Genomic DNA, 15,686 nt, shown 5'->3' on the forward strand with positions numbered 1-15,686 from the left:
GTGTGAATGTCCTGTCGGCCATTTGGGTCAACAAATCCAACACAACTCTGTGCGCAAAGGGATCGGATTGAATCATGTGATTGGTAAAGCCCTGCCGCCTGAGCTGTTGCAGTGTTCTTAAGAGTCTCTGAAAGGTTTTAACCTGCAGAAGAAGATGGAGCACTCTTCGTCACCCAACCATTCCTCTTCCTCCTTCAAGGACCTCTTTCAGACAGGTAAGACACCTGAGCACTTCTGCTGTTTGGTTGCTATGAAAACTCTGTGTTCAGAGAGCTGATCAACAGCTGATTGACTGTTTGTGATCCAATCTGCATGTCCAGTTCTAACCAGTCAAACCAGTACAGGAACAGAACCTTTAACTCAGCCAAAGCCAGAGTGCAACTCTGCCGAACCTTAATAAGGCATCTGATGCAGGCGTTTGAGACCGCTTTAACAGGACCTGTTAACGAGTGAACCAAGAAGCTGCATGGCTGTTTCAGCCTTAACCAGTTTTATCCAGTACACAGAATCTTCAACTGGACCTTGGACCTGTTAATCTGCTGGGTGCTGCTGGTCATCTGACTGTGATCAGCGCAGCATTTGACTAAAAAGTGGATCTGAGAACAGACGTTTGTTCTTGATCCCACCTGTAGGGGTTCCTCCACTGTCAGGAAAATCATCAGCATTCCCACAATGTTCTCTCATTTTCCTGAGGATAAAAACATGGATTTATGAGGTGTGTTCTCTACATTTAATCAGGACAAAGTCACCTTCTGGTTGAGAAGGCATAGACACCATGTTCAAGGAGCTTTACTCATGCATCAGGTGACAGCAGAATGACCAATAACAGAGCAGTTTATCTCCCTGCTGTTTCATAAAGGGAGAGCTTTAGTCTGGGAAACTGGAAATGAGCATCTAAAGTTTAAACAGATTTCTATTTCTTTGTGCTGCTGTTTGTCATGTTTGATGCTGACACTAAATATTTAGTCTCAGTCTTTAGAGCACAGGTGTCAAACTCTAGTCCTCGAGGGCCAGCGTCCTGCAACCTTTAGATGTGCCTCTGCTTCAACACACCTGAATCTAATAATTAGGTCATTAGCAGGATTCTGGAGAACTTGACTGCATACTGAGGAGGTAATTCGCCCATAGATTCAGGTGTGTTGGACCAGGGACACATCTAAAGGTTTGAGGACACCGGCCCTCGAGGACTGGAGTTTGACATCCCTGCTTTAGAGAGAAACGATCCACAGAGAAAGTCTGGAAAATTAGACTGTTTTCAGCAAGTGGAAGAACTGGAGTATTTTATCAGAACCAGTTTCTCATAAGCCTCCATAAGCAGGATTCTACCAAGAAAGTGAGTCTGTCAGGAAGATGCCATGTTTTGGAGATGATGAAGCATCAATGTGTTCTTTTATCTTTTGTATTAAACTGGACAGAATGAATCCGGACTAGATCTGAATTTTGCATTATCTACTTTCCAAGGCGTTCAGGTTTGATTGGAGCGTTTTAGGTGTTCATGAACTAAACTGACAGTCTACTACAGTCAGCATGAAGCTGCTACTGTTCCCATCTTCAGCTTCTGTATTATTACCCATAATGCCCGGCACAGCGAGTCGTTAGTGTCTTGTTCTGCGCTGTTCACAGCTGTACATCTCATCCACTGGAGGGAGCCCAAGAAGTCGGCGGCGGCGTTCAGCTTGTCCTTGATGGTCCTTGTTGCCGTGGCGACGCTGTCAGTCATCAGTGTGATGTCCTACCTGTTGCTGGCCTGTCTCTGCATCACCATCACCTTCAGGTGGGTGGGGTTCAACTGACAGTGAGGTGATAGAAACAGGAAATGATGTCATGATGGGGTTCTGATTCCTACTGACAGGGTTTACAAATCTGTGATCCAGGCGGTCCAGAAGTCCGACGAGGGACATCCGTTTCGGTAAGTGAAAGAACCCCTGAGACTTCCTATGGTCCCTTACATTTTAACATCCACTATCGTCCTTCGTCAGGTCTCAGTTGGACCGGGACATGTCCGTGTCCTCTGAGTCGGCCCGGCATCTAGCCGAGCAGTGCCGGACACATTTGAACTGGTTCAGCGTCCAGACCAGGAGGCTGCTGCTGGTGGAAGACCTGGTGGACTCTCTGAAGGTTGGGCTTCTTGGGATGACTGTTGGCTGTTTGGTGCAGTCAGCTGATTTCTGTTTGTGTTGCAGCTGGCAGCGGTCATGTGGCTGATGACGTACATCGGTGCGGTGTTTAACGGCGTCACCATTCTGATCCTTGGTGAGTGGTTCTGATTCTTTTCGCAGTCCGTTGACGGACTCAGAAGCTGTCAGCTGTCAATGGCTACGTGGTTGTCTCTCGTTGTAATACCAACAATCACCACTAGTGGGTGATTCTTATCCAATCACTTTTCAGGCATCACTCTAGCTTCCCCCAGTCATCCAAATATGGTCACTTCTGGTTAATGGCAGAACTGGAGTCCAGTCACAGAGTTTGGTACTGATTATTTTTTCTGTCTGCAGCTGATGTCGTCTTCTTCACTACGCCGCTGATCTACTGGAAGAAGAAGGTACCACCCACCTCAACCCCCTTCCTGTCTGCACCTGGTGTTGCGATCACTGCTCTGATTATTGCAGAACTTTATTCTGTGCTGCCTTCAGGTTCAGGGCTTGTTGAACTGATGATGTTGATTGTTCAGATGGTCAGAGATCATCCTCTCCATCAGAACCTCTGAGCTTTATAGTCTGGGTCATGATGTATCCAGCCCACTGGTAGACTGTTTACTGAGGGCCTGTTCAGACCTGGGGTTGACATGCATCCTGATTGGTCATGTCTGTGAAATATGCCTGCTCTACATGCTAATAATCACTTAACTGTGTCACGGTGTGAGTGAGTCAGCTGTAAGGTTTATGATTATTGATTTATAAATATTTATCAACAATTATAATTAAAAATCATAATTAGAAGAAATGAATTCTAACCAAAAAGGATTTCTTATGAATAAAGATCAGAGATACACTTTGGTGGTGTGATTATTAGGCTTACAGCACTTCATAATTACAATTAGTTAATTATCATTAATAATAATTATTAACCAAAACCATGCTAAATCTCACTGTGTTATCAAGCATTTCACTGAATGGTGGAGTCCTAACCTTATCTTGACAGATAATCACTCTTACACAAAATAAACACAAAGTCTGCCTCTTAATCTATGTGAAAATTTATTAAACCAATAGTTTCTCTTACAATCAAACTATTCTGGTCCAACAGCGTTCACCTAACTAAGCATGCACTATTCTACAAGAAGGTGTACACTAGTAATCAAAAATAAGGATATGTGTTGGAGGTTAGATGGAGATCAAACCAGCAGTTTATGGGAAAAAGGGGAATAATGAGAATGATAAATGAGAATAATACAACAATTTGGATTAACTCCTGACTGATTAGCAATCAGCAGGACGAACGCATCCAACTTGAGCACAGCGGCTCGTTGTGCTTCTCCAGTGTTCAAACAGCAAATCAAAATACTTCAGCATAAAACACTTTAATCAATGTTGCATGAAACAAGTTAAAACCTTTAATTAACTACTGGTGATACTAATTCACTTTAAATATGACTCACTCTGCCCAGACCTCTAAAAACTCCTATTTGATTTAATATAAAAAGAACAAAATTACTTTGACGTTGACTTCTTCTCTTCACCGGCCTTCGGATGAGTCGTAGGTCTGAAGAAAAACGGGGGAACCAGAGAGTCACACGTCTGTGATCAACTCAAAATTGGTAATGGCGCTGGTGGTGTAGGGGTGCAACAATATATAGAGGCTATAGTCTTGGATGCGGCTCAACTGGGTTCGAGTCCCGGACCCGGCGACCTTTGCTGAATGTCTGCCCCTCTTTCCTGTCTGCCTACTGATGAAAAACAAAGGCCTCTAGTGCCAAAAAAATGTCTTAAAAAACTGTAAACTTTTCATCCATCCAAAACGTAGAAAATAGGAGGAACCATTGCAGTCGACTGAATAAACATGGAGAAAACTGTTCTCCCCTCCCGGATGGCCGAGCTCCTCACCCTATCTCTAAGGGCCACCCTACGGAGGAAGCTCATTTCAGCCGCTTGTATCCGGGATCTCCTTCTTTCGGTCAGGACCCGAAGTTCATGGCCATAGGTGAGGGTAGGAACGTAGACCGACCGGTAAATCGAGAGCTTTGCTTTTCGGCTCAGCTCTCTCTTCACCACAACGGACCGGCACAGCGCCCCCATTACTGTGGCAGCCGCACCGATCTGTCTGTCGATCTCCCGCTCCATTCTTCCCTCACTCGTGAACAAGACTCGGGATACTTAAACTCTATTGCTGGCAATGCGGACCAAACTCCTGCAACACTTGTACAGGGACCGGATGGCCCCTAATAAAGGGCCCCTAATTCCATACTCCTGGAGCACCCCCCGCAGGGCTTCACGAGGGACACAGTCGAATGCTTTCCCCAGGTCCACAAAACACATGTGAACCGGTTGGGCAAACTCCCATGAACCCTCGAGCACCCTGATGAGGGTATAGAGCTGGTCCAGTGATCCACGGCCGGGACGAAAACCACACTGCTCCTCCTGAAGCCGGGGTTCGACTATCGGCCGGACTCTCCTCTCCAATAACCTGGCGTAGGCCTTACCAGGGAGGCTGAGGAGTGTGATCCCCCTGTAGTTGGAACACACCCTCCGGTCACCCTTCTTATGAATGGGGACCACCACCCCGGTCTGCCAGTCCAGAGGCAATGTCCCCGTCCGCCACGCAATGTTGAAGAGGCGTGTCAACCATGACAGCCCCACAACATCCAGAGATTTAAGGTACTCAGGGCGGATCTCATCCACCCCCGAAGCCCTGCCACCGCGGAGCTTTTTAACCACCTCGGTGACTTCAGCCTGGGTGATGAAAGAGTCCAACCCCCAGTCCCCAGCCTCTGTTTCCACCAGGGAATGCGTGATGGCAGGATTGAGGAGATCCTCGAAGTACTCCTTCCACCGCCCGATAATGTCCTCAGTCGAGGTCAGCAGTCTCCCACCTCCACTGTAAACAGTGTTGGCGAAGCACTGCTTCCCCCTCCTGAGGTGCTGGACGGTTTGCCAGCATCACTTCGAGGCCAACCGGTAGTCCTTCTCCATGGCCTCACAGAACTCCTCCCAGGCCCACAGACCGGGCCGCGGCACGCTTGGCCTCACGGTACCCGTCAGCCGCCTCAGGAGTCCCACAAGTTAACCACAGCTGATAGGACTCCTTCTTCAGCTTGACACCGTCCCTTACTGCCGGTGTCCACCACCGGGTTTGGGGATTGCCGCCGCGACAGGCACCGCAGACCTTACGGCAGCAGCATCGACAATAGATGCGGAGAACATGGTCCACTCGGACTCTATGTCTCCAACATCCCCCGGGATCTGGTCAAAGCTCTCCCGGAGGTGGGAGTTGAATACATCCCTGGCCGATTGCTCCGCCAGACGTTCCCAGCAGACCCTCACTATGCGCTTGGGCCTACCAAGTCTGTCCGGCTTTCTCCTCCTCCAGCGGATCCAACTCACCACCAGGTGGTGATCAGTGGACAGCTCAGCCCCTCTCTTCACCCGAGTGTCCAAAACATGTGGCCGAAGGTCTGATGATACGACAACAAAGTCGATCATTGACCTCCTGCGTAGGGTGTCCTGGTGACAAGTGCACTGATGGACACCCTTATGTTTGAACATGGTGTTCATTATGGACAATCCATGACTAGCATAGAAGTCCAATAACAAAACACCACTCGGATTCAGATCGGGGAGGCCATTCCTCCTGATACCACCTCTCCAAGTGTAACTGTCGTTTCCCACTTCGGCGTTGAAGTCCCCCAGCAGAATAATGGAGTCCCCGGGAGGGGCACTATAACAATGTGGGCTACATTGATAATTGGTGAACATTTTGGGGAAAACCTGGTCTGATCTGGAGAGACGGCATCCATCCCACTTTGGATGGAGCAGCTTTTCTTTCTAGGAATCTGGCCGAATTTATTAGTTCACCAAAACTCTGACAACCCAGGGTTCAGACCAGAAAGCAGGGTTGTAGTTTAACACTCCTCTCTGCAGCTTCTGTACTGCTACCCACCCATTACCCTATTAAGACAGTGTCTCGCCCACGGCCAAAATTGAATAGATTAAAAAATATTCTAAAAGGAGGAAATCAGGAAAATCTCATAAAAATAAACACAACTCAGACTGAAAAGAAAAATAAAACAATTAAATGTGGCTTACTGAACATAAGATCTCTCTCTTCAAAGACTTCGCTAGTTAGCGACCTGATTTGTGACAATCAGATTGATTTATTTTGCCTCACAGAAACCTGGCTGCAGCAAGAGGATTATGTTACTATAAATGAGTCAACTCCTACTAATTATTTAAATTTTCACATTCCTCGAAATACTGGGCGAGGAGGAGGAGTAGCAACCATCTTTCAGTCTGATTTATTGATTAGTCCCAGAGCAATCAATAGCTACAACTCTTTTGAATATTTAATCCTTAGTTTTCCTCATCCAAATTGCAAAGCACTAAAACCTCTTCTGTTTGTTGTTTTGTACCGTCCACCAGGCCCTTACTCTCAATTTTTAGATCAGTTTTCAGACCTTTTATCTGATTTAGTGTTAAATACAGATAAAGTTATTATAATGGGGGATTTTAACATTCATGTAGACACTGAAAGTGATAGCCTAAATATAGCCTTTAATGCTATCTTAGACTCAATTGGCTTTGCTCAAAACATTAACAAACCTACCCACCTTTGTCTTCATTCTCTGGACCTTGTGCTGACATATGGCATTGAGTGTAAAGACATAACAATATTCTCTCATAACCCTGTCCTGTCTGACCATTTCTTAATAACCTTCAAGTTTAATTTAACCGAGTACTCCACACCTGAAAGAAAATTTCATTATAGTAGATCATTATCAGACAATGCTGTAACAACCTTTAAAGAATCTGATCCACTTTTAATTTCCTCATTATCACTGAAAAGCACAGTGGAGGGCAATAATTCTGTTTCTGCCCCTTAACAAATTGATTCTCTTGTTCATAGTGTTACTTCATCATTGCGTGATGCATTAGACAATGCAGCCCCCTGAAAAAGAAGGTAATTATTAATAGGAGGCTAGCTCCTTGGTTTAATTCAGAGCTGCGTACTTTAAAGCACAATGTTAGAAAATTGGAGAGAAAATGGCGCTCTACATACCTAGAGGATTCCTACATAATCTGGAAAAATAGCCTACTGTTGTATAAAAAGACACTTCACCAAGCTAGAACAGCTTATTTCTCATCATTAATAGAAGAGAACAAGAATAATCCTAGGTTTCTCTTTAGTACAGTTGCTAAACTTACACAGAGTCATAGCTCTGTTGAGCCATCCATTCCCTTAGCTCTTAGCAGTCATGACTTTATGGGATTCTTCTTAAATAAAATTGATTCTATTAAAAATAAAATCTTTGACATACTCCTGAAGATGATTACTTCATCCTCAGTGAGACAACATTGGAAATAACTGTAGAACCTGATCTGTGTTTGGACTGTTCTGATCCTGTGGAGCTTCCTGAGTTATCAGAAATATTAGCTTAATCTAAACCTTCAACTTGTATATTAGACCCAATCCCAACCAAATTATTTAAGGAAGTGTTCCCTCTGATTACCAGCCCCATTTTAGATATGATTAATCTATCTTTAGTAAATGGATCAGAACCACAAGCTTTTAAGTTGGCTGTAATTACACCTTTACTTAAGAAACCTTCGCTTGATCGAGATGACTTAATAAATTACAGACCTATATCCAATCTTCCATTCTTATCTAAAATTCTTGAGAAAATAGTTGCTAATCAAATGTGTGAACATTTATACAGCAATGACCTGTTTGAATTCAGTTTCAATTCAATTCAGTTTATTTATAAGAATCAGAATCAGCTTTATTGCCAAGTTTGTACGTGCAAACAAGGAATTTGACTCCGGTACACTTTGCTCTTTTGTTTTGTTTTTGTATTACAGAATATACATATTTACAATATACACATATATAATAAATATATAGCACCAATTCACAACACATGTCGTCTCAAGGCTCTTCACACAGTCAGGTTCATACATTCCAATTAATCATAAAGTGCAGTCAGATTTGTTTGCATTATTTGCTGTTATTTCAGATTTTAACTTTGTTCTCTCTTTTCTCTTCCTAGAAGCTACACCTGGCCTGACTCTGTGTCTACCTGTGACACCTTTCTGGAGAGGGGAATCGTCCAAGCTTCTGCTGGCAACAACTTAATGCTCACCTTCTACAGATGATCCACATGGCCCTGTCTTTTAGTGTTTAACCCTTTCTCTCTCCTAGACATGGCTACTGACTGAGCGTCTACTGTAACTAACTCTATGTTCTCTCTTTCAGACTCTAACCTTGAAAACTGGTTCAGAGTTTATCTGTTCTTTCTTTCTAGATGAAACGACTAAAGGAGCTACATCCATTAACATTTACTTTTCCTTCCCATAGAAAGTACTCCTGGATCAGTGCTTCTTTGTTCTCTTTGTGTCTCTGCTCTGTTCTCTCAAACCTCCAGTCGGTCGTGGCAGATGGCCACTCATACTGAGCCTGGTTCTGGTTCTGCTGGAGGTTTCTTCCTGTTAAAAGGGAGTTTTTCCTCTCCACTGTCGCTACATGCATGCTCAGTATGAGGGATTGCTGCAAAGTCAACACCAGTGACTGTCCACTGTCTCTACATGCTCATCCAGGAGGAGTGAATGCTGCAAGTCACTGACTGGATGCAATCTGCTGGGTTTCCTTAGATAGAAAAACTTTTTATCCAATTTGAATAAATAACTGAATCTGACTGAACTGTTCAATGGTTACGATTAATAGGAATGTATGAACCTGACTGTTGTGAAGAACCTTGAGACGACATGTGTTGTGAATTGGTGCTATATATTTATTATATATGTGTATATTGTAAATATGTATATTCTGTAATACAAAAACAAAACAAAAGAGCAAAGTGTACCGGAGTCAAATTCCTTGTTTGCACGTACAAACTTGGCAATAAAGCTGATTCTGATTCTTATAAATAAACTGAATTGAATTGAATTGAAGAGGTCATCAAACTCTTTGTAAAATTAATCAGGATAGCTGTTGGGACAAGCTGCTTTTCCACTTGTCAATGATTTAATCACCACCTCTACAGGTCCTTCTCAAAATATTAGCATATTGTGATAAAGTTCATTATTTTCCATAATGTCATGATGAAAATTTAACATTCATATATTTTAGATTCATTGCACACTAACTGAAATATTTCAGGTCTTTTATTGTCTTAATACGGATGATTTTGGCATACAGCTCATGAAAACCCAAAATTCCTATCTCACAAAATTAGCATATTTCATCCGACCAATAAAAGAAAAGTGTTTTTAATACAAAAAACGTCAACCTTCAAATAATCATGTACAGTTATGCACTCAATACTTGGTCGGGAATCCTTTTGCAGAAATGACTGCTTCAATGCGGCGTGGCATGGAGGCAATCAGCCTGTGGCACTGCTGAGGTCTTATGGAGGCCCAGGATGCTTCGATAGCGGCCTTTAGCTCATCCAGAGTGTTGGGTCTTGAGTCTCTCAACGTTCTCTTCACAATATCCCACAGATTCTCTATGGGGTTCAGGTCAGGAGAGTTGGCAGGCCAATTGAGCACAGTGATACCATGGTCAGTAAACCATTTACCAGTGGTTTTGGCACTGTGAGCAGGTGCCAGGTCGTGCTGAAAAATGAAATCTTCATCTCCATAAAGCTTTTCAGCAGATGGAAGCATGAAGTGCTCCAAAATCTCCTGATAGCTAGCTGCATTGACCCTGCCCTTGATAAAACACAGTGGACCAACACCAGCAGCTGACACGGCACCCCAGACCATCACTGACTGTGGGTACTTGACACTGGACTTCTGGCATTTTGGCATTTCCTTCTCCCCAGTCTTCCTCCAGACTCTGGCACCTTGATTTCCGAATGACATGCAGAATTTGCTTTCATCCGAAAAAAGTACTTTGGACCACTGAGCAACAGTCCAGTGCTGCTTCTCTGTAGCCCAGGTCAGGCGCTTCTGCCGCTGTTTCTGGTTCAAAAGTGGCTTGACCTGGGGAACGCGGCACCTGTAGCCCATTTCCTGCACACGCCTGTGCACGGTGGCTCTGGATGTTTCTACTCCAGACTCAGTCCACTGCTTCTGCAGGTCCCCCAAGGTCTGGAATCGGCCCTTCTCCACAATCTTCCTCAGGGTCCGGTCACCTCTTCTCGTTGTGCAGCGTTTTCTGCCACACTTTTTCCTTCCCACAGACTTCCCACTGAGGTGCCTTGATACAGCACTCTGGGAACAGCCTATTCGTTCAGAAATGTCTTTCTGTGTCTTACCCTCTTGCTTGAGGGTGTCAATAGTGGCCTTCTGGACAGCAGTCAGGTCGGCAGTCTTACCCATGATTGGGGTTTTGAGTGATGAACCAGGCTGGGAGTTTTAAAGGCCTCAGGAATCTTTTGCAGGTGTTTAGAGTTAACTCGTTGATTCAGATGATTAGGTTCATAGCTCGTTTAGAGACCCTTTTAATGATATGCTAATTTTGTGAGATAGGAATTTTGGGTTTTCATGAGCTGTATGCCAAAATCATCCGTATTAAGACAATAAAAGACCTGAAATATTTCAGTTAGTGTGCAATGAATCTAAAATATATGAATGTTAAATTTTCATCATGACATTATGGAAAATAATGAACTTTATCACAATATGCTAATATTTTGAGAAGGACCTGTATGTCTGGAACTGGGATATCTGCACTGAGGAAATCCTTGTCTTCCTGAGTTAGAGGCAGAAAGTTACAACTGTCTAGAAACTTCTATACAATTGAGTCATCCTTTACAGCTCTAGAGGAATATATTGATTCATAATATTGTTTAAATTTGTGATTCATCTCCTTCTGTCATGTGGAATTTGTTTTTTTTAACTGAGAACCATCCAGGTAATCCAACAAGGTATCACTTTGGGTCAGTTGGTGGTCCTTCAAAGTGTCCCAGGATGAAGTGTATTCAAACTCTGAACCCTTCTGACGGTGTTTTTGAGTGTGTTCACACCTATACGTAGTGCTGTCCAAACAAGTTCAGATCACTCGGGATGCATGTTAGTGTCAGGTGCAAACTGGGCCTGAGTATTATAACCGAAATGTCACCTGGCCAGGAGAAGAACTGTTCTCTGTTTCTCTGCTCTCTGTGTTCTCAGAGTCAAATTGATCGACACGTAGAGCTGCTTCGGTCCAACCTGGAGAAGGTCCTGCAGAGGTGAGTCAAGTTATCATTGTCTGATTGATTATCAGTCACTAGTGATTGGAAGTTGGTTACCATGGTGATGGTGTCCCCTGATCCAGGTTGCAGGACAGGTTACCTGGAGCTGTAAGGTGGACCAAGGCTGAGTGACACCCGGTGATCTTCTTCCTTCCTTTGAATAGCCCAATTCTCAGCTGATTCTGAAGAAATAAAGAGTTCTGATAAACCACTCTGCTGTTTTTATTATTTCTGCAGAACTCAGAAGAACTGGTTAAACCTGTCCAAAATTGATTCTTCAGTTAATCTTATGTGGTTCTGTACAATATAGTCTTAGTATCAAAGTCCACAGAAGTTCCATTGTTCTGGGTCTGCATTACTGGTGTCATTATGTACATCACAAACAAGTTCAAGTTCTGACCCATTAACAGTGGTCAGAACAGAACAGCTGGGTGTGGATTTTGTGCTGAAACATGCTGAAATCCGCAAAATGCATGGATCCATGCACCGCTGTTCATCTCAATCACCTGGAAACTGACACAACGGGAGGGAACAAAATAAACGGTAACATTAAACACTGTAGTCAAGCTCAGTTTATTAAGCAAGCTTGTAGATTTCCTATTTAAGGGAACAGCTGAGTGCATTAAAATGGAACTTTTGCAACAAATCCTCATACTGAGCAGCAGGTTTGTTCCGTGAAACCGAAAGGCTTAAGGATTGCAGGAGCCTGAGTAGTATATTTTGAAGTTTTCTTGTTATCTTTCTTCTTATAACTGTTTTTATTTTATATACATATCTTAGCGCACTTATTGCACATTCATACTCCACCTCGGTTGTGCACGTTAGCTGCTTAGCTTAGCGTCCAGGGACCATGTCCTGAGTACTTAAACGTAGTACTTACCTGTTCTGTGTTATTTGCATTCTAATCCCACTGTTCCACGGGGATCCTGCGCAGACCATGTTTGCAAGCTTGTTTTCTTTCTGTCTTCAGTGTCGTTTTGCGCAATCTCTTGGTTCTGTTTCTTCCCTCTTTGGTTGGTTTTGTTTATTATGTAGCCATACTCCTTATACCCCACTCAGATAATGGGTGATCCACTTGAAAAAGTTACTTATAATGTAAAAGGGCTCCACAATCTGGTCAAAAAGAAAAAGGTATTGAATCAATTAAGACAAATGAACTGTCACATAGCATTTCTACAAGAAACCCACTTATCTGATACAGAACATGAAAAACTAAAAAAATCTTGAGGTGATGAAGCTTTTTACTCATCGCACCGCTCAGGGAACAGGAAGGGCGTCGCCATACTCGTGCACAGACAGATAAACTTCACACAAACTTTGGTACATAGAGACACAGAAGGGAGATATGTCTTAGTTAATGGAACAATTGATGGTATAGATGTATCTCTTGCAAATGTGTATGCACCTAACATGGATGCACCTGCATTCATTAAGTCACTGTAATTTTAAAGCACAGTACTGGGCTGCTGTTGCTGAGGGGTGATTTCAACTGCACGTTGTAGCAGATGTTGGACCAACAACCCACTCCAAAAACCCCACTTTCTAGAATGAGTAGGATGCTTAAATGTCAGACTATAGAGGCAGAACTAGTTGATATATGGAGAAGTGAGTTCCCCAGAACTAAAGACTTCAGCTTCTACTCAAGCAGTCATGCATCCTGCTCTAGGATTGTCCTCTTTTGAACTCTGGTATGTCACCCATAATGTTGAGTGCATTTCAATATTTTGAGCAAAACTGTGCTCTTACCCTGATAATTGAACCTTCACACTCTGCTCTTACTGGTGCAATGTGATGTTAATATCAAAAAGAGACAGTAATAAACAAGGAAGTACACAAAATCTCGTTATATGCCGATGATGTATTATTGTATTTGACAGAACCTAAATCAATAATCCCTCACGTACAAGACCTCATCTCACAATATGGATTTTACTCAGGATATAAAGTAAATATAGAAAAAAACAGAGGCTATGGATGTAAACACCATAATTTCAGATATCACAAAATTACACAGTGGATTTAAATGGTCCGAGAATAGTTTCAGATACCTGGGCATTCATATACCCCCATCATTGAGTTACCTTTATGAGGCAAACTATAGTAAACTCCTACGAGCCAATAAAAACAATTTAGAGTGATGGGCTACACTCCCTGTTTCCCTAATAAGTCGGGTGGAAAGTATTCATATGAATGTCTTACCGAGACTACTCTATTTATTCCAGATGCTACCAGTGGAGATTCCTAAACCTACCTTTGATAACTTAGATAAAATTATATCTGGATTCATTTGGCAAAAAAGCGCCCAAGAATTAGACTAAAAACCCTGCAGTTGGAGGCCTTAAACTCCCAAACCTGAAATACTACTACTGGGCTGCACAACTTAAACCCGTACTGGTATGGATGCAGAATAGTACAGACACTTGATGGCTTGGAATAGAGGAAAGTATGAGGTCAGCGCCACTGCAAATTTTACCCTTCTTAGATGCTCTTGCAAAAGAAATGACAATTTGGACAAAAAATACTTTTAAAATTTGGAATAAAATACAATCGGTTTTTAAGTTATCAAAACAGATCTCACTCTTTACAAATACAGGATTTTTGAAGACGTTTTTACCAAACAAACTAGATACTGGCTTCTGGAACTGGTCTAATTATGGACTATGTCATGTTCATCAATTCATTGAAAAGGGAAATTTCAAAACTTTTGAGCAGATAAAAAGTGATTGTGGTCTCCCTGAGACAGACTACAGATATTTACAACTTAGAACATTTGTGACGATACATAACATGTGGGCTAAACTTTATGAACTTACACCTATAGAAAATTTCTTAATGGACATACAAAGGGGAAAGGGAAACCATAAAGTAATTAGTAAAGTATATGAATCTATTTCTGTCCACATATATGCATGATTCCAGAAACATAAAGCAGAAATGGGAGACTGAAATGCAAGAGGCAATAGTAGGGAAGAAATATATATGGGAAGGAATGTGTACTGGAGCGCATTCAGCCACAAACTCTAATACATGGAGGGAATTCAAATGGAAGGTTATAATCCGGTTTTCAGGACACCAGCAATAACTAGTAAAATGAGCCCAACACAAACCAGCTCTCGCTGGAGAAGTGGCAGGACGCAGACGGCAAACCATACTCATATCTTCTGGTCTTGTCCTAAACTAAATGTATTCTGGGATGAGATATTTAAAGATCTCAAGGTGGTTTTCAGAAGAGAGGTCCCAAAACCCTCCCCGGTGGCAGTACTGGGAGAAATACCCGAAAGAATGGACAGGAAGGATGATAGATATCTTCTAAATATACTGCTGACAGCAGCATCGAATGCATAACCATTAGATGGCTGAAACCAGGTCCTCCTACATATAACATATGGTTTCAAAAAGTTTGAGATATTTATACGATGGAGGAGATTACATACTCTTTAAGACTTCAAAAAACAATGTTTCAAACAAGGTGGGGCCCAGTCATGCCTTTATGAATAGAGTGACTCTTAGAGGCTTGCCCTTTTGCACTCACAGTATATCTGTGGACCGGTATGATTATGATTAGGAATGTATGGACCATCTTACCTCAAAGGGGACTTAATATATTTTTTTATTTATTAATTTTTTATGTAATCTTTTCCTTTTTGATGTATTGTATTCTTTGTTATGACAATTGCCAACAGTATTGCTGTCTCACCTTCTTTTGTTGATTTATAATGCAGCATATATATATATATATATATATATATATATACATATTGTGAGACAAAGAATGTAAATGTGAAAGTGTTATGTTTGTTGTTAAAAATAAATAAAAAGTTCTAAAATACAATTTACACTTTGAATAAAAATGCTTCCTTATAAAAAAAATAGAAACACATTTGTCCCGTGAACTCCTGGCATAGCAGTGTGTATACAGTTGATAACTCCAGTTACATCAGGTAAACCAGCTCTCATTGGCCAGTTTAGCTGCATTAAGGGATTTAGTAAAACTGTCCAACATATAGGTGACTCCATCTTACATGACTTGGCTCAGAGGTTGACTGGGACAGTCCCCACTGATCTGCCAGAAACACTCCTGTCGCTATAGAAACCTCTATGAGGTCAGCAGCTGTATGGGTACGGCTCCTCAAACTCTCACGTCTCCAGACAGCTCCTGTCCTGAGCTCAGGTCCATTAGAAACCAGACATCAGAAAATCATAGTCTCAGTATACACCCTGTCTCAATAATAGTAATAAAATAATTTCTGTAACTGTCGAGCTGTTCATACTTACCCGTTGTGATGGGACTGCAATAACAACACGACCAATGTCGTTAGGAAGCATCATGAAAGAAATTATTCAGTTTTCTTCTTGGACG

The 15,686-nt window shown here is 42.4% G+C and overlaps 1 protein-coding gene and 1 long non-coding RNA gene across 3 annotated transcripts; one reads left to right on the forward strand and one right to left on the reverse strand.

Annotated features, from left to right (window-relative positions):
* Positions 1 to 10: 10 nt before the first annotated feature.
* LOC124868146 (reticulon-3-like) lies at positions 11 to 11,537 on the forward strand. Of its 2 annotated transcripts, none has more exons than XM_047364988.1 (8): positions 11 to 215; positions 1,624 to 1,774; positions 1,853 to 1,909; positions 1,980 to 2,118; positions 2,184 to 2,253; positions 2,496 to 2,542; positions 11,265 to 11,323; positions 11,410 to 11,537. In XM_047364988.1, the coding sequence occupies exons 1-8, from the start codon at positions 155 to 157 to the stop codon at positions 11,456 to 11,458; spliced, it is 633 nt and encodes a 210-aa protein (XP_047220944.1). In that variant the 5' UTR covers positions 11 to 154; the 3' UTR covers positions 11,459 to 11,537. The 2 variants fall into 2 exon arrangements, with proteins under 2 accessions (XP_047220944.1, XP_047220945.1); XM_047364989.1 differs by lacking the exon at positions 11 to 215 and adding an exon at positions 1,126 to 1,333.
* A 135-nt stretch (positions 11,538 to 11,672) lies between these two features.
* Positions 11,673 to 15,677, reverse strand: LOC124868149. Its single transcript, XR_007038252.1, has 3 exons — positions 15,602 to 15,677; positions 12,581 to 12,641; positions 11,673 to 12,439 (listed from the first exon to the last, which is right to left on the reverse strand). It is a non-coding gene; the product is annotated as an uncharacterized LOC124868149 (long non-coding RNA).
* Positions 15,678 to 15,686: the final 9 nt, after the last annotated feature.

The sequence above is a fragment of the Girardinichthys multiradiatus genome, chromosome 5 (assembly GCF_021462225.1).
Source record: "Girardinichthys multiradiatus isolate DD_20200921_A chromosome 5, DD_fGirMul_XY1, whole genome shotgun sequence".
NCBI lineage: Eukaryota > Metazoa > Chordata > Actinopteri > Cyprinodontiformes > Goodeidae > Girardinichthys > Girardinichthys multiradiatus.